General features: G+C 39.8%; 1 protein-coding gene across 26 annotated transcripts in view; it reads left to right on the forward strand.

The window, feature by feature from the left end:
* The window catches only part of NRXN1 (neurexin 1), a 729,374-nt gene extending 719,718 nt beyond the window's left edge, over positions 1–9,656 (forward strand). For all 26 annotated transcript variants that reach the window (XM_050893180.1, XM_050893184.1, XM_050893185.1 and 23 more), the window contains one exon: positions 8,372–9,656. In XM_050893180.1, coding sequence (XP_050749137.1) covers positions 8,372–8,679 — 308 coding nt within the window. In that variant the 3' untranslated portion in view covers positions 8,680–9,656. The remainder of the gene's footprint in view (positions 1–8,371) is intronic.
* The last annotated feature ends 17,850 nt before the right edge of the window (positions 9,657–27,506 follow it).

The raw sequence follows: 27,506 nt of genomic DNA on the forward strand, positions 1-27,506 counted from the left end.
CAGGTGTGCAAGCAAAGCATTGTGCTTCTAGCTAACCATTTGCAATACCTGATAAATTCAATTTATCAATATACGCAACTATATACACCAATATACACAAGGTATCAATAAACGCAATTAGTATGGTGTTACAAAGTAGTTGGTGTATGCCAGTTGCCGCTTATCAACTAATAATCATGTTAACAGACTGCTGGCAGTGAACAGGGTTGCCTACCCTGCTGCCAGACAAAGGAGATAAGGGCAAATGGTAAACTTTTTGCTGGTGTTTTCTAGCGATCAGTACAGTGTGAATTTTCATTCTCTCTTGCATACCTAGTAGTAGGACCGTTGCTGCTAATTTTCAGCCACTTGCTAACACCTCATGTAAACCTCTGCGGAAACATTGGGGTTTTTTAATGTGTGACTAGTCATTTGACAGCCTGCAAAGCGGCAGGTGAATGCCAGCAAGTTTGAGAACTAGGTATTCTCTAAGGATATTGCTCATAAATGGAAGCAGGCAAAAGTAACCTATAATGAGGATTCATGTACCTGAAATAGTCTAACCTTAGGCTATCTCCTTCTAACTGTATCAAGACCTGAATGAAACCTTGTTCTGCTGTGTTGACATGCTATTCTGGCCTATAGGTTTCAAAACCAGTACTTATCCTGAGGTTAAAAGCTGTGGTCTAGATTTGGGACTTTGACAGTTTAAATGTAAGCTGGCTTAAACAGTAGATTCTGATCTAGAAACAGCACATGTTGTGAACATGCCATTTAAAAAGTTACAGTAAAGGGATAAATGAAAGGAAAGATGAAAGCAGCGGGAACATGAGAATCATATTCCAAAATAAGACAAAGCTTTATAGATATCTCAAACTTTTTTCCTTGTGCTAACATCAGAGACACCAGAATTGTTTTATACAGTATGATGAGAGAAGCAAAAAAACCCAAGGTGGTCTTACTCATTTTAATAATTTTACCATGAGAAAAAGAACGTTAATTACATCAAGTGTAATTTATATAAATTCTGATGTCCATTTATCTTTCTTTTCCCACCCCCAGAGAAGCATATAAGGTCTTGGCAGTAATATGATTCAGGCTGAACAAGTGTAGCTGTATCTGTGAGTTGTATCTGAGCCTTTGTTTAGCGGGTGTAGTTTGGTATTTGTAGCGGCTGCATTTCCAGTGTGTGTGCATGTATATTCTGGATGTCTTGAAAGTCTGGCTGCTTCTTTTCCCAGGCACATTATCAACTCTGTCAGTAATGGATCTGACTTGATGACAGTATTTAGAGCAAATTGAATGCAGTGTGCTTTCAGCTCCAACATTCAAGCCATGTATATAATGTTTGTGGCACAGACATTTATCTCTTCATGTAGTAGCTGCTTAGTGAAGGAAGACAGTCAGGGAATCACCCACAGTTGCAAAGATGAATGTGGGTGTCTGCGCCTCCAGCTCATTTCATGAGCAAGAATCATTCCTTGCTCTGCAGGCCAAGCCATCAGATTCCTCAGTCGTTACAACTACATTTTGGTGTTCTCTTGCAGAAAACTGGTTCCTAGATTAGGTGGTTTGGGTTTTTTTTGCCTTTTTTTGGATGAGATGATAATGATAAAAATAGTAAGCAATGAAACCTTGGTCCTGCGAAGCTCAGTAGCAAAGCTTTCATTAAGTTCAGTGGGGCCCAAATGTCACTGTTGCTAACACTGTAAGTTTTTGCTACAATTAAGCCAATCTTACAGTTAGCTGCTACCAAAAATTTATGTTTCCAGTGTCCCTACCCTTTTCTTGCCTTAACACTGGTGTTCATCTGAGTCTTCAGGGAGCTAGAGCTGCAGGCAACTAACTGAGCAAGAGATATTGGTTTAGCTGTCTGAACTGGTTCCCCATGATTACAGCAGCTTAGCTGTAGCTTGAAAACATGCTATCAGTAGTGTAATATTTGTGTTTTGTCTTCCTTATGTTATCTTTTTTGCAAAAGCATTTAATTTTTTTCCCATTTAGAAATACTTCAATTTAAAATCTAGACTACCCACTGACTCTGCTGATCAGTCAAAATTTCTGAAGAACAGTAACAAATTACCAAAGATTTCCCAGAACACACACAAAAATAGGATAAATTACTTCATGTAGAAAAGAAAGAAGCAGAGGTGCAAAGGTGAATGACAAATGTAGAAGTGGGGAGAGGTAGGACTGACAGCTGAACTGGTAAAAGGAGCAAGGATCCATATTCGGAGGGAAGGAATACTAAAAGAAGAACAATACAACTGAAATGTTAAAATATACTAATAAAAGGGTAAGAGCACAGGGATGAAGACTGCTAAAAACATTAACTGATATATTGGTTTACATTTTCCATTTTGTCTAAAATTAAATGGAAAATGGAAATTTTGTGGAAAGTGTTTTCAGAAAAGCTTCTTATTAAACTGTGTGAAATATTCCCCTCAGCTCTGCAGAGCATATTAACTTATAAAACCCATTGATTTGGTATGCTCTATCAATTGGCACTGTGCTACCAACTAACCTATCTCCCTTTAGACTTATGGTGACATTTTAAAAAGATTGAGACAACAACCCTTCCACCTCTCAACCACAGGAAAAAAAAGGTTACTTGCAAAACCTGCAGTCCTAAGGAGCAGGTAGGATTTGTAAATGATTTGAAGTCAATATATGGCAAATCATTGCACTTGGAAATAAGCACTCTATTCTGTGCAGAGACAATGTTTATCTTCTTAGCAAAACAGCCTTTTTAGCTGTGGATGGTGTTTCACTGCTAGACTATTTTTATGACTAGCTAAGTTAGTTAATGTCACTTTAGACATATCTTAATGCATTATATCTTTCCTTCTGAGAACCTTTGAAATTTCAATTTATAGGAAGTAAAGAACCTGGCTTTGTGCACCAAAGAGTAGAACAGATACCTTAATAATTTTCTCTTAAACACATTTGAAAGTAGGTTATTGTCTTATTCCCTCAAACTCAGTAAGCGTCTGACAGATTTCTTAGAACAAATGCAATGACGTGAGTTCGAGATGGCAAATGTAGCTACTCTGCTCATAAGCACCACACCTCTCCACCACATCACAGTGTGTTGTGTGTGCAGGTCTCAGCTCCCGTTCTCTTTGAATCATTATGCCATTACGATTACGGAGCGTAGAGTGTGTGTTCGTCAATGCAGCTAGTTTTGTGGTACCTCTCTTATGTGGATTAGATCATGGCTTTGGATATAGGCTGTTTCAAGTCCGATGAAAGTTTGTCACTGAGCTGTAGCAGCCACATGTGGAACCACCTCATACTCCTTCCCTCCCATGGCAGCTCAGTCATTGATGGACATCCCCTGGGGAGCCAGTTCTTGCCTCCCCTCGAGAGCCACTTGAGGCTGGGTAGGAAGGGAGCCGGCTGAGATACCCCTGTATTCAGACCAGGGTGGGTTTGAGCTTAGTCTCTTGCACAAGTTTACAGCAGATCCTCCTCCTGGTTTTGCAGTTGGGCTGCATCTATCCCACCGGTTCAGCAGAGGAAGCACTAAGATTTGTTTTTCAGACGTATTCGTTGTAATGAGACGTTGAAATTGCAGTGAGCTCAGAAACCAGTTCACCAGAATCCAACAATGCTACAGAAAGTCGACCACAAACAGGTCTACAATGATAGCACACAGAGTGAAAATTACTATGTGTCCTGTAAATAATTGCCTTCATGCCTCATTGCAAATGCAGTAGTTAAACATTCCTGTCTTGTGAGTAATTTCCTATTCACAGTTTGTGGGAAGGCATAAATGTAAAGAAAACAGGTTTGGGGTCCTTTTGTTGGGTTTTTTGTTTTGTTTTTAAGTCTGCTAATTTCAATTCACAAACACCATGGGAGCCTGCAATTCCAATTTTCTTTTCACAGTATTAATGAAAACTGGGCACTGAAAATAGTCAGATTTTTCCCTCTAAATTTTAAACCACTTAGAAATACAGTCAAGAATAATAACTTTCTAATCCATTATTAGACAATGTAAAACTGTGCTCAATTGCTATTATTTCATGCAAAGTTTTTCATAAGTAGTAGAAGAGGCTTTTAAAAATCAGTCTCTTCTAAGCTGGTCTTTGAGGCAATCCAAAAAGGCTGGTTGTATGCTGTTGAGAGGAAGAGTTGCGTATCAGAGAAGTTGTTTTAAGAAGGGATCATTGCACCACAAGATGACTTTTATTTCCTCTCACTGTTATGGCATGGTCTGAGCATAATCACAGTCCTTATGATTTTTCTCTTGTTCCTAATCAAACCATCCTCAACTTATTATAGATTGTTACAGGATTTTTTGGAGATGACTTTTTATTCTTAAAAATTGGGGTCATTTTTATGACATTTAATCTTAACATTCACCTACACAATTACCTGTAAGGTATTTCGCTTCTCATTTACAATAAGAAACTTTATCCAGGATGAAGTTAGTGTCTTTTTGATGCTGCGGACACTAACAGAGACTGCAACCGAGTAGCAGACAAGGTTACCCATAGGCATACCTCTGCTGCTGTGCCAGGAGCCAATGACTCCGCCTGGTTCAGCTACCAAGATGCTGGGAAGAAAACTGCATCATGTGTTTCTCAAAGAGTTGGGAAGCAAAGAGCAAGATTTCTGTAACCTTATAATCTTCACTTGCTCTCCACTGAGATCATCTGTTGTCCCTTGCAATAGTTCCTGTCTTGCAGGGGAAAAAAAATCCAGGTAAATTCCCCCTGGGTAGTCCTGTCTTAGTCAATAAAGGTCCTACTTAAATAGAAGGCAGCTATTTCAGCAATGTTATGGATGGGGATTTGTTTATTTACATAGATTTCAGAAGAAGTGTAGGCTGGCCTTTTCCCAGTGGCCTTTTCCTCCCTGTCTCAGAATAGGACACTTGCTTTAATGTGTGCTCCATTAGCCTTTCCTACCTAAAATGCTCACAGCAAACCCATGTCCTTTGTAAAACTTTCTTCTTATTTCCTCCTCCTTCATTTGTGTTGAGAGGCCCTGCTAGGTTAAAAGCATATTTTAATGTAAATGGAAGAAAAATAGCAAGAAGTCAGTTCCCTTGCTGAACTGCTCCTTTTACAGAAGTCCAAACAAATGTAACAACAGATGCTTTGAAAATGTTGTAAGTTTAAATAACATTAAGGTAGTGGTTGAATATTCCTCAGACAGATGGGATAAATGAGATAATTGTGAAAACATTCTTAAAAATAAAAGGATGCCATCAGGTGAAAGGCAGGAGTTTAGGTAACGTTGAAAAATATTCCTTACATGTTTTTTTAGGTTGCAATGTTAAAATAATGTTTTTCTCTGAGCAAGCTGTTAAGTGTCATTTAGTAGACATTAATTGTAAAGTTAGTTGATGGCATTTGGCCCAAATGTCTGTATTTTAAAGAGAAAGAGCACCTGTTAGTCCATCAGGTACTGACAGTTTATTCAGTTGCTTCTATTATTTCTCAGACAGAAATTAATTTTCTGAAATCACATACAGTAAGATAAGACTTTGTCTCATTTTCATTCACTATGGAAATACTCAGGAGTCTTTATTCTGTAACAATGCATTGTCTCTTGTAAAACACTAAATGACACCCTATGTGTAAAAGAATTTCCATTTTCTACAATAGCTACAATGAAGAAACAGGATCTAAAACAGTCACTGACTACTTTTGGGCAGACCACATTTCTTAGCAGGGTGGCATCTACCCTGAAATCCTGAAATGAGAAAAAATCTTAGAGCCTTCTGAAGCAAAACTTCAACATCTCTTGTGTAGTCATAGAAAATACCAATTGTACCAACTCGTAACAACTAAGAACTTTCAGAGGGGGAAAAAAAAAAAAGAAGTTAAAATACTATTTGACATGAATGACAGTTTTCTTGAGTCTTACTGTGGTGCCTCTGTTCTTTCAGCCAAATAAAATGTCACGTTCTTAAGCCCATGTGGGATAACTGCCAGGAAGTGGTGTTTCAACAGTAAGAGCACAAATCTCCAATAAATAAATGATGAGTAATACCAAGGTGGGGAGGGAACTTAGCTCTTTTTGGGGGTTGTGGCTTTTTTACTGTGCTTTATTATTCATAGACCAATTGTAGATGTCTGTAGCTGGTAGCTGCTTTTAATTCTGGTTGTCCAAACTTGTTGCAATTTTTTGACCAGTGTTGATAGTTTGAGTGGCATTACCTTTAACGTAGCATCCTTAAAATCATCATCTTCCTATTATGTCTTTACAGTGCAAAAAAAGTGACTATGGGGCATAGTGTGCTTTCATGCACCTTGAGCAAGATACTTCTCTAATACACTTCAGTAAAATGCTAGTTGTAGGCAAGGCCTGATAAAGCTAACATTATGAATAGATTGTAAAACTAGTGTTTAATAATACTCCTAGTTAACATTTATATTTTACTGACTGCATTTTTAGCCATGTGTCGGGGTTTAACCCCAGCCAGCAGCTAAGAACCACGCAGCTGCTCGCTCACTCCCCCCACCCAGTGGGATGGGGGAGAGAATCGAAAAAAAGTAAAACTCGTGGGTTGAGATAAAGACAGTTCAATAGGACAGAAAGGAAGAAAATAATAATAATAATATGACAATAATAATAAAAGAATTAGACTATACAAAACGAGTGACGCACAATGCAGTTTCTCACCACGCGCTGACCGATGCCCAATTAGTTCCCGAGCAGTGATCCATAGTCCGTAGCAGTCCTGATGTGCAAATCGGTTGTCCGACCCGGGTCTAGGGGCTTTCTTGCAAGTGGTGAGCAATTGCATTGTGCATCACTTGTTTTGTATAGTCTAATTCTTTTATTATTATTATTGTTATTATTATTATCTTTATTATAATTTTCTTCCTTTCTGTCCTATTAAACTGTCGTTATCTCAACCCACAAGTTTTACCTTTTTTCAATTCTCTCCCCCATCCCACTGGGTGGGGGGAGTGAGCGAGCGGCTGTGTGGTGCTTAGTTGCCGGCTGGGGTTAAACCATGACACCATGCATGATGATTTAAAATGCGGTTTCTATAAGCCAGCCTGGATGCTTAATGAGAGTGTTCTGCACTGCTCAGTGGGAAACCCTGGTTCACTCACTGCTCTTTTCTTGCTCCTGAGCTCAGCCAAGGCTGGCAGTGCTGAGGGTACACAGCCTCTCGGGAGTTTGGAAATGCTGACATAATCAGAGGAATATTGCATAGACTCAGGTCGCTTCATTTTTGTCCATGACACTTGCTAAGTTACAGAAGATCCATCTCAGCTATTGCCACTTAAAGCGATTCTATACAAAGATCTGCCTCTCCTCCTTCTGCAAAATGCAATAAAGAAAGGAGATCATGGGAAATGCATAAGCATTGTGTGTGCTGTGAGCATTTAACGTAGAAATTTCTCCTGGAATTAGGCTTTCATTCCACATGGCTGTGCAAGGGGACAAAATGTGCCAGGCAACACAATAGTTCCTATCAAGAAGACTTTACAGTCTGAAGACATAGGTCAGTTCAGTTCATATTACAACTGAAAAGACCAGAGTCTGGCCTGAGAGGTGGGTTTTTAGAAGGCTGAGCCCTTGGTCTGTGCGGTTTGAGAGGTTTCGTCTGGGCATAAAGTGTTGCTTAAAGGAATGTCTGGTATTGGCGTCAATGATGAAAAGAGGGAATGGGAGAAGTTGAGTGAACAAGTGCTCTAAAGTGTAGCCATATTCAAGGAGGACTCTGAATTAGAAAAGAGAAGGTAGGTTTGGATAGCTCTCTAAAAGTAATAAAAGTAAATATAATTAATTTGGAAAAAAAAAGAAAAAATATTAAAATGAAAGGAGAAATTGAGAAGCTTGCTGAGGGAAGTCTAAAGTAGACCTGAGGATACCTTATTTGTAGCCAACTTTTTGTCCACTATAATTTATTATTAGGGGGAATTTTGATTTTTTTCCCCCATTCTGTTTGGTAGTCTGTCTTATCATCAGTGTCTTCCCAATAAGTACTATAGTATCACTTTTTGTTCTTTACAGAAGGAGAGAAAGAGAGAGGGAGGCAGTGGGAGAGGGAGATCCTTTCCTCCCAGATGTTCATGTTCTGGCATTTAAATTGTGGCACGCCTATTATTTCAGATTATTTAGGCATTCTTTGCCTAATCACAGCATTCGGAGAAATTATACTTTTGAAGGCTAAAATGAGATTTTCCTTGTTGTCCTTTTCCTTGTTTAAAAGCCTGTTTACTTGTGCTGACAGACATGAAAATGGAATGGGCTGCAAACCTAAATGTTTTCAGACCGGTAGAGTAGGGTACATTGATAGGCAATCCTGACCTAGTGAGTGCAATTAGAAAGATGCATGTTTGTAGCAGGTAGATATGACTAACTCCCCAATGTGCAAACTCAATAATAACCTCTCCCTTATTTCATTATCTACCTACAGCGAATCCTACCAGGGCAGGAGGAGGAAGGGAGTACCCTGGCTCGTCCGAGGTGATTCGTGAATCCAGCAGCACCACAGGCATGGTAGTTGGGATCGTGGCAGCAGCAGCGCTGTGTATCCTCATTCTCCTGTATGCTATGTACAAGTACAGGAATCGAGACGAAGGATCGTATCACGTAGATGAGAGTCGAAACTACATCAGTAACTCAGCACAATCCAATGGGGCTGTGATCAAGGAAAAACAGCCCAACAGCGCTAAAAGTTCCAACAAAAACAAGAAAAATAAGGATAAGGAGTACTATGTCTGATCTCAACATCTAAAAGAACGCTTGTATAGAAATAGTCTTCATTTTATCTGAGACATAATACAAACTTATTTACTTTACTTTTTATGAAGCACATTCAAAAACAAACAAAAAAGACAGGGAATGCAATCAGAAAGGAAAGACTGTTTTTAAAAACAAGCATTTCATGCTCTTGTTTTTCAGAAACAGGAGCTGATAAATTCCCTAACATCCACAGTGTTTTCATTTACTCTGCCTGTCTTTATGTTGCTGGAACATTTCTGAAAGACAATGATGACACCACGCATTCATAAAGCAAGGAGTATTACTACAACATCAAGGCACAATATGAAACAAAACAAATTAAAAAAACAAAACAGGAAAAAAAAAGAAAAAAGAAGCTACCTATGATTCTGGATTTAGCCAAAGTGCTAGCGCTTTCTTGAGAAGTAAGTTAGTCTTATTGTCAGAGAAGACTGTCATTATATATGGTGACTCAACAAGCAAACATAAAGAGTTTGCCGTCTGGCGCAGTGAAGCAGTGATTGGAAACTTGCATTTGAAACAAAGTGCTGGCTTTTCTGAAGACTTACGTAGAAATACTTTCAAAAAGCCCCTTTCTGGTTGTGAGGAAAATAGTACGGAGGCCTTATTTTCAAAAACAAAAACAAAAATCTGGAATATAAGGCACATTTCCACAAAAAAAAAAAAAAACAAAAAAAGAAAAAAACAAACAAGAGGGCATAGATGCAATCATTGGGAAATTTTCATGCACGCTTAATATGTTATTACATATGTTTATATAAAAACACATCTATATGTGCTTTCTGGACTGTGATAAGTGATGTTTTATAGCCTGTTGTATAGAAAATGCAAACTATATCTGCTCTTCAGCCATTTTTGGTAAACTCAATGTTATAAGTGTTGCTAGGTATAGAGAGTTTTATGACATCTGGAGCAACAGACATACTTCAGTTTTTTTGCAGCCATTATAAATTGTCCCAGACTTCTTCCCCTTTTTCTTTTTTTTTTTTTTTTTAATTTACAGTGTAGTGGTTATACTAAGGGGGATGTGTATGAATGTATATAAGAGTCAGCTAATTTTTTTCTTACCTGTACAGCCTCTATTCTGTTGCAATTAAGTTTTAGTAGTTTGTATGAAAGAAGTGGACTAGAAAGCAAAAATATATCTCTACTGTAATTTGTCTTCTCCCTCCTAACCCCATCTCTTGCTCCTGATATGCATCAATGAAGTTGATCAGAATGGCCAATTTTCCTAGAAATATACATTCATTAATTAGCTAAATATTTAGTGACTTAAACTGGCCTTTGGCTTCCAGTCAAAGCTTCACTATTGGAGAGCATGGTTTGCCTTACAGAAACCTTGTTCTTAAGAAATTATGAGAATGATGAGTTTCTTGAGAATCTTAGGAAGTATCATGTAGTGTTTATCTGGCATTCAGTTATATGAACAACAGCTACTACAGCATTGGGTGGTAAAAGATCTAAAAAGACCCATTTTAATTATCTAGGCTGATTCTACTGCAGAATTTACCCCTTTCTCCAAAAAGGTGCACGATAGTATTTTTCAATGGTGGGCATTTTGACATATGAAAAAGTATTTTTAGCTAAGTTGATTGTGTAGTATTGCAAGACATATAAGTTCATCATGTTTTAAAGTAACACATAGCTTTTCTTGCATATATAAAACATTAATGCATTTTAGTTAAACATATTAAATATAATGCTGTAATTTACATGTTAAGTTTTTTTACTAGTATTATTTCATTAGGTTCACAGCAATAAATCATAGCGTAACATCTTATTTACACAGAAGTTCAAAGGGAATACATTAGACAGAAAGAGGGTAGTTCAATAGAAATCAACCAAATCATTGGAAGGCCTCCTGGGAGGGATATAGATGTTCACACTTTACAGACAGGAAGGAGGAATTTAAAATTAGCTTTAAACAGCAGGCACAAAACATTTTGTTGCGTGTTATTCACTGTAGCTGATGAAAAAGGCTGGAAACTGGTACAGCTATCTATCTGGGAGTCAGAGCACTTTAAAAATACATGTAGCTGACATGAAAACACCTCTCTTGAAGGTTGCCAACCACACTGAGGTATGTCATGTTGCATTTGTAAAACAATTTTTTATTTTCATTAGCATTTACCCAAAAATGAGAACAGGTTCACAAAATCCATCTGATGTTCATTTCTTAGATTATTGTTCACCTGTGGCATTCGTAATTTCTCCCACCTTTACAAGACAGCTGTACTCAGGGAACAGCAGGGTCAGGTATACTGGAGGTCATTGCTGGAAGCAAGAGACTTCAGCTGGAGAGGGGAAAGAAGCTGAAAGCCAGGTGATGTTCAGATTTCAGTGCTTGAAGATATGTAGAAGAACAAGAATAATCTGATGACAGGAGAGTGGACATGATGGAATATGGTTTGGGTGAGATGAAATGGTCTTTTCTGCTTGGTATTGATTGCATTAGTAAAATAGCATGGTCAGGTCAACTTCCAGGCAGTTTGGTAGATTGATCTTTAACTAAATCCATACATCAAGGAAAAAAAAGATCTGCTACTACTATAATAAGCAAACACGATTTTAACACTGTTTCTGAAGGTTCTCCTTTTTCCTCTTTAATTTCATAATTTAACAAAAAACAAATATGGATGTATCAGAAGTGCCAGCAAGTGGATTTAAAATTCCTTTTTGTTTAAAAACAGAAGCAACAACGAACAAACAAACAGACATAAACCAACTACCTAACAAAAAATTGGATCCTTTCTCTATAATAACCAAGTTGTTTGACTGAGATGGCTTCATTTCTATGACTGTATTGTGTTGCCTTTTTTAACAAAACACTAAATAATGTGTGAAACTTTCAACCCTAAGACATCGAAGAGAGGCCCAATGCCCCTAACCTTATAGTGCTTTCTGTGATAGATATTTACGATTTTTTTATTTGTTGCAAGGCCAATTTATTCATTATTGGAAATGCTAAGCAAGTGGAATTTACTGTTTTGTTAATAAAAATGTTTCTTAATACAAATGCTGGCTTGTTTCTTCTCTTGCTCTTAGATCTGGAGTACCTGTTCATCTTAAAGCAGTGAAAAAAATGGTAAATTGGTATGAAGTTACAGACATTCATGTCAGGAAAAAGTGACCTCAGAGCTCTTTGTACACACAAGTGAAAACCTTCTACAAGTCTTGTGTTCAACCAGCCCAGTTAGAAAAGTATGAATTACATTAATACATTGTTTGGTTTTGCATAGAATTACTTCATTTGAAATTTTCTAGCTTTTATTTAAAAAAAAAAAAATCAAGAACTTAAAACTTGATGTTCCCCTCCCCCTATGAATGAAAAAAGAATTCCTTTCCTTTTCCACCACTTTTTTTTTCTGGTGGAAAGAAGATGGCAGAAGGTAAGGTAATGGGATGAAAAGTTAAAACTGAAAATATTTTCTCTTGTCTAGAAAACGGTTTAAAAATTAATGGAAAAATGAACATATTTCAGATCCTTAAAAACATTCCTAGATAATAATTACAAAATTTCAACCGGAGCTAATCCATTACATAAGTACTTTCCTATTTAGCATGGTATTTAAACTCATGGGTAACTTCAAGCAAACATCTAATCCTATTGATTTAAGCAAGTGTCTAAAGTTGCCTGAATGTATTGCTGAATGGGGATGGAGTTAAGCTTTTGGATCTAAGCTCCAAATAGAATTTAAGTATGTATCTTCTTTAATCGCATCAGTAGCTTCTTTGACTTCAATGGGATTTATTCATCTGCTTAATTAGGTATAGACTGAAGTATTTTAGATAATTTAAGTTCAGGAATATCTGGAGAAAACAGCCCCTATCTTCCATCGGTATAAAACAGTTTATAGTTAAACTTATATTCTAAACTGCTTTATACTGGGGGGGGGGGGGGGGTGCACACGTGCACGTGTTTAGGAAAATGCTTTATACACATTTAAAGGAGCTATAACAATAGTTATTTTTGTTCTACTATAAAAAAACACATTTAATTGTACACTTTTTAATTCTACACTGTATTTTTTCATTTTTTTCTTACATCTATACTGTGCTGTCCCTTTCACCAAATTCCTAATGGCCTCTCAGTACCTGCATCATCCATCATCAGCTAACTGCTTTAAGTGGTGGCCTCCATAATCAATCATCACTGTGGCCAAGTAGCTAAAAAACCTTCACAAGATGAGGAAAAAAGAGAAAAAAATAAACACCTCCCCCAAACGCAACTTAGAATAAGGGAAATAGAGCACACATGTAGGCTGTAAATGACAACTGTGTTTGTTAATTCCTCCAATATGATTTCTTTATAGTTCAACAAAACAGTTGTAAATTGGGTATCTAGGTATGATTTTTGTATTGATTATAGAAATTTCCTTCTAAGTTCAGTACAGTCCTGTTTAGAGGTGCTTGGAAGCATTGTGCTCGGGTAAGCCAGATTTGTCAGTACAATTTTATTTGGAATAAAGGCTATTTGCTTTATTTTAAAGCCCCCACTTTGTTAGAGTCTGTAAGTATTTCAGCATGAAAATGTTTCTGGCCCTCATGGAAGTGGGGAGAAAGAGAAATCCACACTGTATTTAAATCAATTTATGAATTGATGAATGCTTGGGGATGATAAAATTGCTTGCCTGCCAGCCTCTGATTTGTCTGGATGGGCTATTCCTCCTTTTGTTGGTCATTGCTCTCCATGAAACCAAAAGCATCCCCTGTGGGTTAAACTTGGAGCTAGAAATCACAGAAAAGAAGAAAAAATGTCATTGATACAGGTCTGCTCAATTTTGTGAGGTGTAGGGCCAGAACTCACCCAGTCCTTTACCCGCTAACTTTGGAGGCTTCTTCCTACTCAAGGTCTTTGACAGACATCAGCCATCAACTCTGACTTCTGGAAAAGAAAGTATGGCCCCTCACCTTTCTTAGTTACTCACTACCATACAAATATCTTCATCTGTTGTTCAGAACAAGCAGATTTCCATATGACAGTGCTCCTCCAGTGGGGCTGAATTGTGGTAGACTTTGGGTTTTTTTAAAGAAAAAACATGGTCACATAAGGGGTAGAGTTATTTCAAAGAGCGTGGGATTCTCAGTGAGTAAATTGCCTTTAAGGACAGTAATTTCATGCTGGCATACACTTGAGAGGTTTAAAAATCCAGGTCAGTAATCCCCAACAACATCTTTTCGGTAAACAATAAAGACATTAGCTCGTTTGTCAGCGAGCACAGGAACTTACAACATGGCTATCAAAATGGGGGCGCGTCGGTCTGGTTGCAGCAAATAACACAGGAAAATGGAATTTGGGCAGCCAAAAATAACTGCTGGCGCGTTGGCCAGATTCTTATGAGCGAGTGCGATTACAAGCCCGTAAGCATTTGTCAGATGATAAATAGCAAAATACTTCTATTAGTCATAGTTTGGGATACAGCAGGCTGACAAAACACAGGCACAGCCTGCGTGGCCGCATCAGCTTTTTCAGGCCTGGGGGCCCGGTTGCTGTTAAGGCACCCTCCAGTCAGGGGGACTGGGCAGGTTTTACACAAACAGCTGCTGCATGCCAGCTGATCGGCTGTTTCCAGATAAACCTTCCTTTTCCCTTTGAAATTAAAATACATTTTCTGGGAAAAGTACAGCAGATTGCTTCATGAGACAAATGAAGTGGCTCCCAAAACATGTCGCAGCACAGCCAGCACCATATGAAACAGAAACCAGACTCTGTGGCTAGGAGCCGGCTGCGTGGCTGCAGGTCTCGGGGAGAAACCCCCATCCTGCTCAGGAAAGCCCTGGCCTCGGGCACGGCAGCTGAACACGGTCCAGAAATGAGAGGTCCCACCTCACACTGGTGGCAGCCCCTGGGTGCAGCAGACACCTGAGCTTGGCAGCGGCCTTATGCTCCCCATGCACAGCAATGGCAGCCGAGGACAGGGTGCTGGGCGAGGCGCATGGGGAAACTCTGTAGGCCAGGGCGGGCTCAGCTTGTGCTCCAGGGAAGGATAGCAAGGGCCAGGACATGAGGAAGGGCTTATGGTCCCTGATGTTGTCCCCAAAGGGCTGCCCTTGCTTTCACTCCCACTAGGCCCCGAGTTTATACTCTGCCAAAATGGCAGGTCAGCGCGTGGCAGGACCCCATGGTCCCAGGGCCATTTTCAAGTCCACAGCAAGCAGAGGACAATGGGCAGCATCCAGCCAGTGTGTGGTCGTGCATGGCCCCTCCAGCCAATGCTTGAGACAAGGCTGTTGAGGTATGAGCATCTCCCTTTTTTTTTTTTTTTTTGAGCTCCGGCAGCTCCTACAGCTGTGGCAGGGCTGAGGTCCTCAGAGCCACGTTACCCCAGCAAGCATGGTGTTTTGGGAGCTGGTATGACCCTCTGAGGATGGGCGGCTGTGAGGAGGGAAGACACGAGGGCTGTGGGCCCCAGCCTGGTGTGACTACAGAAATGGGGGAAAATTCAGCTGCGAGGGTCTCACAACCAGAACTGGATGGGGAACTTGCCACAGGGCTCATGGCTCGGCAAAGCTGGAGCAGGCCTAGGTTTTCCTTAGCTGCCAAATCCCTCAAAGGAAAAAAAAAAGGTTTCTCAAAAAGGTGGTGGCATAGACAGTTTAGGAATTTAAAAAGGAGTTAGTTTAGTGTTTCTTTAGAGCTTTACCTGCCTGTGCTTCACACCAGAGAGGAGAAGCTCAGGCCTCCTGTGCCTGGGGAAGGAGGCCAGGCAGTGAAAGCATCCCACAGGCATTAAACTTACCCCACAGCAATATGAGTATCCCTAATTTTCTGGGACAGGGGATCTCAAAGATTTGGACCAGAAAAATGACTGAGGGTGAGACCCAGCAACACACTCTGTTAAACCATAGGGAGAGGAACAAGCTTCAGCACAAGGAGATGTAAAAACCTTAAGGAAGAAAATAATAACACAAACAGACCTCCAGCTTCCCTGGGAAATCCCACCCCACCTGCCACCATCTGCTACTCAGCTTTTCAAGCTCACAGGTGGGTTTTAATCCTTGCTGATTACACGTGGAGAGGTAGCAGGCTTGTTACATCTGCCTGTCAGTCCCACCCGGCAGAAGGGTAGCCCTGTTAGTGAGTGCAGAGCTTGGTGTAGTTACCAGACCCTTCACACCACGTGTGAGCTAATGGTACAAAGATTTTCCTTTAGATTCACGCATTGCTGGCAACTAATACAATGCAAGGAGTCACATCAGGGCAGAATTTAAAGGCTGAAACCACTTCCTCCTCTGCCTTCTGGGTTTTTACTGACTTTCATTTGATTTACAGGGAGGACCAAGGCACAGGATGAGAACATACTCCAGTGAGAGAGAAAACAAAAAAAAGAAAGCAGGCTTTGTCTCATGCTGTCCAGCAAATCCCCATACAGTAAGCAAAAGAATTTCAGGTAATTAATTTATTTAAATCTTAGTTTGTTGATGGATGGTGCTTGGGAAAGGCAAGTTTTCTTCAGCTTTCTTGAAGGCTAAATCTGTTTGGGAGCTCATTTATACCTGTCTGCAGGCTCTTTTTAGGGAAGTCTTTCAAAATGCTGATAGCACCAATATAAGTCATTACCTAGACCAGTTTCTCATCTATTTTAATAGCTTTGTCTAAGTAAGGATTGCAGGATTTGACTCAAAGTTAAGGCTACATCTGCACCAGCAAGTATGGCCCAGTAAGAGTAAATTTACAGGGCAAAGCAGTTGATGTTGAGGACCTGACCTCCACGTTGCATTTCAGGATTTTCTTTGAACCAGTTGTAGTCTGGTCCCGTGGACTGAGTGCCAATTAGTGGTTAGGTGGCATTAGGTGTGTTCATGGAGCTCATCTTGTTTAATCTGGAACATGTCCAGTTCCTTCATGCAGAGTGCTCTGTGAAGTTAATTGAAGTGTAGTAAGTGGGAACAGCTGGAGTTGCTTCAGAACTGTACTCCTGATCTTAAATAAAGCTTTCCTGTTGAAACACTCTTTGTGCATTGTTATATGCCAGTGTGCTCATAACAATTCATTATAATAAAACTAGGGTATTTTTAATATGAAGTACCCAGCCCCAAATGAAAATTGCTGCTACACATTAAGGCCTTCCTGATATTTTTATGGGACTCAGTGTCTTTGCAATTCTGGCCTTCATCTTCCTTTTTAACCACCACCCCCACTTCCTAGCATCCCCTCTACCCTTTTCTTTAAACCTAAAGACATAATGGTTTGAAAGACTTGTTTCCTTTGAATAGGTTGAGATAAATACAGAAGTATTTTTAGATAGGCACTGTATGAGGAAGCCGTGTTACTAACAGTGAGATTACCGACAGTGCAATTGCTAACTTGTAGAAATATGCTGTAAGCAAAGCTGGTGCTGCTGGAGCTCTAGATGGAGTAGGCAAACTGGAAGAAATGGCTGGGGCAGAGCTGGGTTTGGCCACCGCTCAAAGAGGCAGAACCTCACTGAACAGCCCTGGTCTTTGGGAAACTCTACATCCAGATTTTGCAACACAGATCTGCTTTTAACCGAAGTTTTGACAGTCTTTTCTAACCTAGTTCTCACCAAAATAAATTCTTTCCTGTAAGGGAATTAATCGTAATCAGTTTCCTCATTTAGTCAGTATTAAAAATATCATGAGAAACCACAAGAGATTGGGCTACATTTTGAGATCTTTGCTTGTATCTTCTGCAGACAGGAAAGTTGCCATTTCCATTAAGATTGAAACTTCATTGCTGCTTTTAACTACAGAGTGATTACACTTCCCTCTAGCATACTGCAGATTATTATGAATGTTTCATACAAGTATTCTGAATAGTCATCATTAATTCTTTTAGATTTCTAAGTGTTAGGCATCAAAGACTGATGATACAGACCGATGATAAAAGATTTCTAAATCTGAATTCTTGTAAATGACCATGTTTGTGTTTGAGTGGCTGCTTATAAGTTTTGCCTAAGTTCCAAAAATCGTCTTGAGATGTCTATTTTTATTATTACATTTTAGCAAAAGTTGATTGCTAAATATAGAAAGAAACATTCTCTGATAACATAAGCTTGTTGAGAAACAGTTTGGTTTCAGTTGAGAACAGTTCAATTTGGCAACAAGAATATGACTTTAGGGTTTTTAGACATATTAAGAGAGTTTTTTGGTATCATCTAAGCTAATTTAGAAATTTTAGAGACTTCAAATTCAAAAATAAACTTAGAATTATTGTTGATCTGAGTCTTGATGGGAGTTACCACACATCCTGGGTGAAGGTTTCAGTGTGTATGAATAAAGTTGCAGCAACAATCTGGTGCCTGATCTCATATGCTGCCCTTCTGGAAGGCAGCTTTGCCAGACCTGCATGTGAGCATGGTCTTTGCCTGTTATGCTGCTCTGCTCCCCACATGAAAACTTACAGTGATTATCCATCCATGGGAACCATTACACAGACACTGCTGCGCACCAGCAAAGTCCTTCTCTCAAAAGCAGAACTTGACATTAATATACACTCTGTTTGAGGCAAAACTCCCATTAACTTCAGCACGAGGAGGGATTTCATCCTGAGTATGTAGCACCCCAAATAAATCAGTGTATTAGAAAACGCTACAGAAAGCAGATTGAGAGGAAGGATATGGCCCTGCACAAACATCCTGAATGCAGAATGTAGAAAAGCCAATCCAAAGAACGTAAAACCAATCTGATTTCCTAAAATGGACAATAGGCTGGTGTGGATACATAACTTGCTTACACAAAGTCCTTAATGGCCTTTCATAACTCGCTTTTAGTTTGGCAGACTGGTGAGATGTGACAGTCCTGATGTTACAGCAATAAATAATGCATCCTAACAAAATGGGGACTGTACAAACAGGACACTTCAATTTTCACAATTGTTTTCAAAAATTGTGCAGATGCTATGTAATGAAAGTGGAATAAAAATCCAATGGTGGGCCTTTGTGATAATAGGATGGAACAGCAAAATGATGAAGGTCACCAGCCACAGTAGTTGCAACTGTCTGAGAAAATAAAGAGGAAGGGAAAAGAAGGAAAGGAGCCAAACAGCTCTGAATATCCCTGATCAACATTGAGATTTTGCTTTTGTTGTACCCTTGTAAGGCCCTCAGCTCTGTAAACATTTTGAGGATGTTTGCAGTGCTCTCAGTTATGACTGCTAGATAGGGAGCTAAGACAGCCTAGGATTTGTAGTGGTGTGGCTGTGGCAGCCCTGAGCTCAGTGTAGGTTAGGTGTTTCAGCAGCTGCCCAGCTTCTCTTGCAGCTCTGTGGTGCTGCAGACACGCAGCCATCCATGATTAAGCTGGCAAGTGTAACATCAGCTCGATACCCCTATGCAAGCTGCAGTGCAGACACTCAGGCCTGTTTGCCACGCTCCCCAGACAGAAGATGCACCATGCCTGCCTAACCTGGCCTGTGGGATGTGGTGAGGGGGAGTAAGGGTCTGCCACAGGGAGAAAGGCAGAACTCCTTTGGAAGCAATGACAAAGCACTAGCAATTTCATTCCTATGGGGCACATTCAATCTCCGCTGCGGGGTGGTCCCAGGGCTCCACTTGAATTTGATTCATGAAGTCTCATCTTCCTTCAGATGCTTATTGAACACTGTCAGCTGGAGCTTCTTCACTGAACAGCCACATTTCTTTACTACTCCTGCTATCATCCACCAGGAATTTTTGAAATGCAAAGAAGTGCTTTTGTCACTGCATATGCTTTTCCCTTCTGGGTTTGTTTTTTTTTTCCGTAAGGCTGGGAAAGAACAATCAAATTATATCAATTTTGAGTTAAGTTGTAATCATCTTTCAAATTCTTATATGATGCAAACACTTAGGTTTTAAATAATTGAGCATGAGAATGATAAATCATTTTAATTGGAGTTTTAAAATAATTTGTGAAAATTTACACAAAAGGCCCATTGAAAAAACAAAACCTATTAATACTGTCCAGTCACTCTTTCTGTTGCTACAGTGGTGTCCATTCCAAGCACTCAAAGTACATGAACCAGACTACAAACTCTAAGACTTTCATTAAAATAACAGTATGTGCAACATATGAAATGTTAGTATGAGTAGGGGGAGAGAGTCTCTTCTTCCAAGCTTTTTTTCCTAGTTAAAAATTAAATAATTCTCTAGATTAATTTCACCAGCATATTGTCATTATTGAGTATGATTTTGCCATTTAGAGCGCATGTCTTTTCCTAATATACCTATACCCATGTAAGTATGAATGTGGAAAGACGTTACCACTTCTAAAGCATCTACTGCTCGAACTGATCTTGCTTCCTGTACTAGCATATGTCTGTCTAAGCACATACACAACCCTCTGCGCATACAAGTGTAATTGTAGCCATGCTGGTATGTTCAGTGAGAGAAAGGAAGGAGACAATCACACTATAGTAAATACTTAAGTATTTACTTAAAACTTAAGTTTGAGCTTGCACGTTTCAAGAATAAGAAACTCCTTGATTATCCAGCTTTCCAATGTATGCAGTAGGGAATGAAAGGAAGATGTTCTTGATTAATAAAACTTCAGTTACAACCAAATGTTTATATTTACTGCTGGACCACTACCAAACATCAGAACGATCACAAAGGGAGACAGTACTGTGTCAGGGTGGGCCAGGATATGTGTCTTCAGGTTAGCCCATGAGTATATAGCTGATGCAACTTTACAGAAGTTAGTTGGTTTGATTCCAGCCTTGCTCAGACGCATTTTATGTCAGCATAACTCTGTAGACTTCATTGCAATTTTTCATGATTGTACTAACATGAAACTGAGTCCAGCAGTATATGTCCATGTCACTGGGATTTAAAGTTCAGACCTTCCTTCAACCTCGTACAATGGAGAAAGCCTTGCTTTCTCATATTTTTATTCCAGAGGGAACATTAAAGTTCCATTGTTACAGCACTACAACACAAAGAACGATAGATGTAATCAAAAGGGTCTTTTATCTTTTTTTTTTTTACCTTATTAGAAAAATCAGCAGTTCTGCAGCACTGATTCTTGAAGGTATATAACACTACTTTGTTACTACAGCAACAGACAGCACTGACAGTACCAAGTTACAGAGGAACTGGGTCTTTTTGCAAGACCAGATCAGAACTAAAATGGTCCTGATAAATCTGCTGTATGTAAAGTTGGTGGGATTAAAAGGTAAACAGGATAAATACAATATAGGAAAGTACCTTATTTTACAAAGAAGCTTCTGCGGTGCTTCACAACCCCTCAAGTCAAAACAGGTGGGAATATGTACCAAATCTTCAGCCATTAAATCAGTCGTCCTACTTTTGTTTTGCACTGTTCCACAAAGGTTTGGCCCATCTCTCATTTAGGGACTGAGGCAGATCTCTAAGCAAGGGGTAGCAGGTAACTCTTTTCACAGTAGCAGAAAGAGCTGTGCCTAAGGGAAGGACAGGACTTTCCCAAGGGTCTTGATGTAAAAAAGATAATGTAAACTGCCTCATCTTGGATCAGCTGCTTCCTGCCAAAGCAGACTTGCTCTGCTTTTTTTCTCCGCTTCCTTTGGGGATATACGTAAAAGACACAAGGTATATAGGGGAAAGAGGGCAATCTCGCCTTTCTCTTTCCTCCTTGCCCTTCATTCCTCCTCCTCCCTCTATGAAAGAGACAGGATCTCTATTCTTGCTAAGGCACCCTCAGAATAAATACTGGATTTGAGTTATTTCAAACCCTGAGCCCATATAGACACCTTAATGCAGTCCAGCTTTCAAAAGCATACAGTGATGTGAGCTATTATGTGCTGAGCTCTTTAGAAAAGCTGACCATAAGTTCTACTTTATTTACTAAGACCCAGTCCACGCTAGCCTTTGTGATGCAGAAATACTTCCATAAATTGTGCCAACACATTTCCTAGCAGAGAAGCTGCTTATACTGGGCAAAATGTACGTGTGGCAAGAGAGGTTAAAAAGAAATGAGGGATAAAATAACAAGCACAAAGCATTATATTAGTGTAACTGTATCTAATTTAGCTCCAATTGCTGATATTGGGGCTTCTTCTTCCCTTCTGTCGTCTTCTGTACAGGGTGAGAAAGGAGCATATCCCTAGAACTATACTGCTTTGTCAAGGACAGTTTCATATTGACTTTGCCTAAGCAAAAGCATGATGAAAGCTAGCAGAGTGGCTATGAAGAACTAAATTACTGAAGTACAATGCCAGTCTGTGTTGGAATAAGGCCATAGGATGGGACTGAGTTACAGAAGCTCGTTAAAGCTATTATGTATTAACTGAGTCACTGTATCTACATGTGTGCATGCTCTGAGATTGCCTGAAGAGTTGTGTGTCTTAGCTTAAGCAATAATGAATGAGGTTGAGGCTCATGCATTTTGCCTTGACTTCAGGGAAAAAAAACCTGTGATGGAGAATGATGTCAGCTGAGGAGACAGGAGGTAACTTGTTAAGCCATCCTGACTCATCTATGTTAAATCTTCTGTCTGTACCCTTAGCTGCAGCTAACTCGACTTTCAGGCAGATAGATAAAGAAATAAATGCAGAGACTGTATGAGAAAAATAGCTAGCTCTCTAAACACACAGCTACTCAAAAACACGCCTGGAAAAAACGCTCTATTAAGAGAGAGACCTAAATAATTCACTAACTTTTTAAAGTTTTACACTCTCTGTCATTGATTTCTCTCTGGCATATTCATCATTATATGGCATATTATTGAATTACTGACTCTCGCCAAACTGAAACAAACTAGTCAATTCTTTGTGTTCTTAAGGAACAACAGAAAAACAGAAAGAGGCTGATCTCTCCATTATCTCAGTGATACAGTTCAACCATGCTTTCTTTGTACTTTCAAACTTGCATGTTAGTAAAATGAATATTCAGGTGTTGAATACCTCCAGCTTTCATTCAGTTGTCAGAGTACTGACAAAGTTAAACCTTTCAATAGTTTAAGGTCCTTAAAAACATGGAAATAAACACAGATTCTTGGAAAGTAGAATAGGATTCACTTCACTGAAATTTACTGTATATTTAAATATCTACATGATAAAAGTTTAATCTAGATTATTCTATAGTCATCTGATAGAAATAAGCACTTTCGGAGGGTAATATATAAATAATTTTAGATGTTTGCCTTGGAAAACCTAAATTCTGCTCTCCACTGCCTTTTGAGAGAGTCTAGACATCTCACGTGACAGGGTTTTTGGCTTTTTTTTAATTACAAAGCCCTACTTAATTGCAGCAAGGCTTTGCATATACCCAGCATCTTCCATCTGGAAAGTCTTCCATGATTAATACATAACCCAAGCTGAAGCAGGAAAATAATTTGTCTCCTATTTTATTTGAGGCACAGAGGCTACTTCACCCTTTCTTGTAGATACACTCATCAAAGGGGCATTTCCTTAAACAATGAAAATGCTAGCCCTATGAATATCCTCAACTCCCTTGTCACCCTGTGTAGCCAGAATGTGTTTCACTGGAGGCTACTGGCTGATTCAATGGGGATCCTAAAGCCCCTCTCTGCACTGGTTCTGGTGGCTCCCCCTGGTTCCCATGTCCTAGTCCTTGGCCACTTCCTGATGCTCCTACTCTCCAGCCATCCTGCCTCATTCACAGTCCTTCATCAGAGAGCTCTTGGTGGTGACTGAGGTAGGAGATGCTGCTGCAGAAAGAAACCATTCGATAGCTATGGAAAGAGTGCTTAAGCCCAGAAAAAGTGTCCACACTGTGTCATTATGTTTTGCCTGAAGGAAGCCTATTGCCGAGCTGGTCATCACGCGCAAGTTTCCTCAGCCTTAATCTTAATTGCCATAAATCTTCCGCTTTCTATGTAGTGTGAATACCTGGCAAAATACTGGTATGTACAGAACAATGGCCAGTCTTCTCTTCTAGAGAGTGGAGAGGCAACAAAAAAAGCAACTCTATTTCTTGTGCATGGGAATTGTGAATACATACAGCCTGTAATCCCAAGACTGATTTAAACTGGAAAGTTCATAAGGCCTTGATCAAAACAAACAGCATTTCATTCATCGCGCAGCATCACTGGAACGCACTGAACTGCCATTTATCTGATTACGGCAGTATCTGCATTAAACATTCTGGCCTTGAATGTTTAGGATGTTAGAGATGGGGGAAAAAACAGGGACAACAACACCCTGTAGGATACAGAGTGCTGGATAGCTTTTTGTGTTCTCTTCTTTTCCTCCCTTTTTTAAAGCTTCTTCCCTTCTGAGCTTAAAATATTAAAGACTACAAGCTCTTCTGCATAACAGTAAACCTGCAGACGGAAAATAACGTAGATATGTTTATGTCAGTTATACCTTGCTCCATTCAGTAAACTACTGTTTTAAGCATACCCAGCTTAAATCTACCTGCAATAAACCTTTTCGGTGTTTAGGTTGTTTTCACTTAGTTTTAAGCATTCCTGCATTATAGAGCAACCTTGAGTTTTTCTGTGCTATAAATACCTCATTCACGTCTTTGCATTATCTATTACTATTTAGCTCTTAAAGAAGGAAAATGGAACAGATCTAGTGAAACTTACAGTTGCAGAGTAAATAAACATTTATTGTGCATTTCGTCTTCAAACTTTATGGGCTGCTTCAATGTAATTAGTACACAAGATAATTTTCAAGGTCTTGGTTTAAAAAAAAGGAAAGAAAAGCTTGACAATTGCAAATAGATCTTTTCAGAGAAAGACGGGAGTCATAATTTTTCTACCACCCCTTCTAATAATAACATAGGCTATGGAGGTAAACGTGTGCAGCATTTACCAGTAGCATAATATGATTAGTAATACCCTTCAAACTCCCATCTATAAAAAGCAAATGGGATAAGTGAATTCCCACAGTACTTCCTGGAGGAGAAAGGTCTTAGGTCCTCCCTCCTAAATATAGACCACACAGCTCTAATTTTGATTTCACACTGGTGTAAATGACCAGGTCGTCTTTCCAAGGTAGCTCATTCTAGTCTCTTTCAACACCCCTAGCCTGACTGGCCATTTCAAGCTCATTTGCCATTTCTGGATCCCCCCAAACCAGAGTCATCTCCTCTGGTGCCCTAGCCACCTTGACCTCTCCTGTCCTGGTGTCCCCCCCTGCACCTGCTCTTGTCCTAGTGCCCAGCCAGCACCACCTTGTTGCATTTTGCTCTTCTGAAACTTTTGACATACAGGAACTGCAGCGAAATAATAAAGTGACGGTGCTTACCAAACATACCTACCCAAAGAGTCCTAGATATGCATCTTTCCTCACTACTCCAGAGAGCATATCTGATTCAGCTGCTGAAACTGCACAAGAACAAATGAGCTCACTGAATTTTGAGACCAGTTTTGGCTCCAGTTCTCTCTGCAGCTTCTCATGTCTTGACTGATTGATTGATTGAGTCATCATTAACAGCCTGAACCTTTGAATGAAACCAGTGGGAGTCTTGCCACTTTTACCAGCAAGAACAGCCTGCTGCATAAGTTTCCCACATGAAAGTACAATTCACTAACATGTAAAAGGGTAAAAAAAAAATCCAAAAGACTGAGATCACAGCTCATAAGTCAATTTAGTATAGAAATCTTGCACTGAGGCAACTGTTTGAGTACAATAAAAGAATCTGTGGATGGTTTTTATGTTTATTTTTACACCCTGATTTCAGTTTGTCTGACTTCAGTTTTTTGCTTGAGAAGGTGTGTGTGGACATAGGCAGGGGTGCTTTTGGTGTACCTTGAGAACTACCACATCCCTCCATTTTTTCCTCCTACGGTCTCTCTCCTTTCTCACCCTCCCCACCATCTCATGTGGCACAGTCATCCTTGGGACCACTGAGGGTAGGATGTCTTCCCAGGGAGCCATCAGCGCTCTGATTTAATTGTCAGTCCGTGGGGTATCTGTGGAGAGATGCGTGGTGTGTGGCAGCAAGCACTGGGTGAGCTGTAACAGAATCACTGAAAAAGGGACCTACCACTGGGTTACTGAGGCAGGCTGACCAACTTTAGCATGATATATTTGTTTTAACCCCTAAAATCCCAGACTAGACTTGAACATAGAAGCAGACTTTTACAAAGGCCCTTGGAAGTGCACTTGGTCTCATACGTTATACTTCAGTGAGCATCATCATTTCTTGGTCATAATATCAAGGAAAGATATAATTAGATTTATATTTATGTGTTTTTGCAACATATAGGGTTATTTTCTGTTTACGCTATTACTGCTTTGGGAGTACAAACAAAACTGATGAACACATTATTATACCTTTATGAGGGCAAGTTATTCGATGCATGAACGCTAGTGACACTTTCAGTACTGTGCTCACGATGCTTATTCTGATCAGAATGGTTTAAATAATACATGAACTCATGCATATACATATTGCAGCTCAGCTCTTTCATTAGAAGCCTTGCTAAATTCTCTCAGCTAGTTCTCCCAAGTGCTCACATGTTTTCAGGGTGAAAGTCCTTTTATTTGTCGCAGGCAGGTTGCAAAATCTTGCTGAGATATCATTTTATATTTGTTTGGCTGTGCAACCTAGTTTAACAAGGGCAACTTGCAGCCTTTGCTTTTCCTATTCTTCCTGGGAAAAAAAAGAAGCTTATGTGAAGTGTTTTAATGTATGAAAAAAACATATGAAAGGAAAAGTGGAAAATTGGATTTGGTAATAAAGATTTTGTGTTGGGACTGCAGTGGTCCCCGGTTCAGTTCCCTACAGTTTCTATATGACCTTGGGCAGGTCACGCTAATCTTTCCAAGTCTCTGTAAAGTGGGGTAGGAACTGTTGTTCCTTCTTTTCTTCCCCCTACATCTTGTTTGTTTGGCTCAGGTATAGATTCTCTTTCGGTGTGTTTATATGGTGCCCATGATACCATGGCTTCAAACATATTTGGGAGTTTTTATACAAATCAAGTACTAGTAAGGAAAATACTTAGGAATTTATATCTTTAGCGCTCCAATTCAGGATAATAACTTTAAAGAAATATGTTGAAGAACATGTATTTATAGAGAAAGCTCCCACTCCCAGTGTTTTGGGGCAGAAAAGCAAGATTCTGCATTGAGAGCAGGATGGGATCTGTGCATTAAATACAGCTGGTACGGAGGAATGAATCCGTCTTTCGTGCCTGCTCTAGGCTCTGTGTACTTTGGAAGTGCTGCAAGAGAGTGAGGAGAAATTCTAGAGGCCTGATGTATGGCAACGGAGCAGGACTTGGAAGTGATAAGAGACAGAGAGGAATGCATACAGAGGATCCCTACTGGGAGAAGACGTTATAGTTGATTATGTGTCTTATTTGTAAAGGAGTGCAGGCTTGTGTGGCTCTGTTTTTCAGGACAATACCTGCTCTCAGTGTCTGCAATGCTTCCTGCACAGAAGCTAAATATACAGCTTTGCATTGGAATGGCTACGAGGATTTCTCCTTCCTTCCTGCAAACCCCTGCCTGGTATTTCTGCTGAAATAAAATGAAAGTGTCTGAAACAAACCAAACACTGCCCCCCATCCCAGTGAAATCAAATTACTTTAATGAAATAGAATTTTAAATCATGAGTCATACACCAGCACCTATCAGACCAGGACATTGGGGGCTGCTAATGAAGCACTCCTATTCATCACCCGGTGTGCGTGCCCAGCTTCTTCAGTTCAAGGTGGTCCATGCCCATCACTTCCACAGATGCTGCTGTGATTTCAGAAGTCCGTCAGGGTCTGCAGCTGTACATGGGGGTTATTCACAAATAGGCAAAACAAGGCTGGGTTGTTTTTCTGCATACTGCAACAACAAGGCTGTACTGCTCCTCTAAATCCACCAAGAGGACAGCACAGGGCACAACTGGGGGCTGTGTTTTTGAAAGTGTCCCTGGTTCATTAGCTCTGATTGCCACATTAGATACACCTGCATCCCCACCTAG

The sequence above is a fragment of the Gymnogyps californianus genome, chromosome 3 (assembly GCF_018139145.2).
Source record: "Gymnogyps californianus isolate 813 chromosome 3, ASM1813914v2, whole genome shotgun sequence".
Taxonomy (NCBI): domain Eukaryota; kingdom Metazoa; phylum Chordata; class Aves; order Accipitriformes; family Cathartidae; genus Gymnogyps; species Gymnogyps californianus.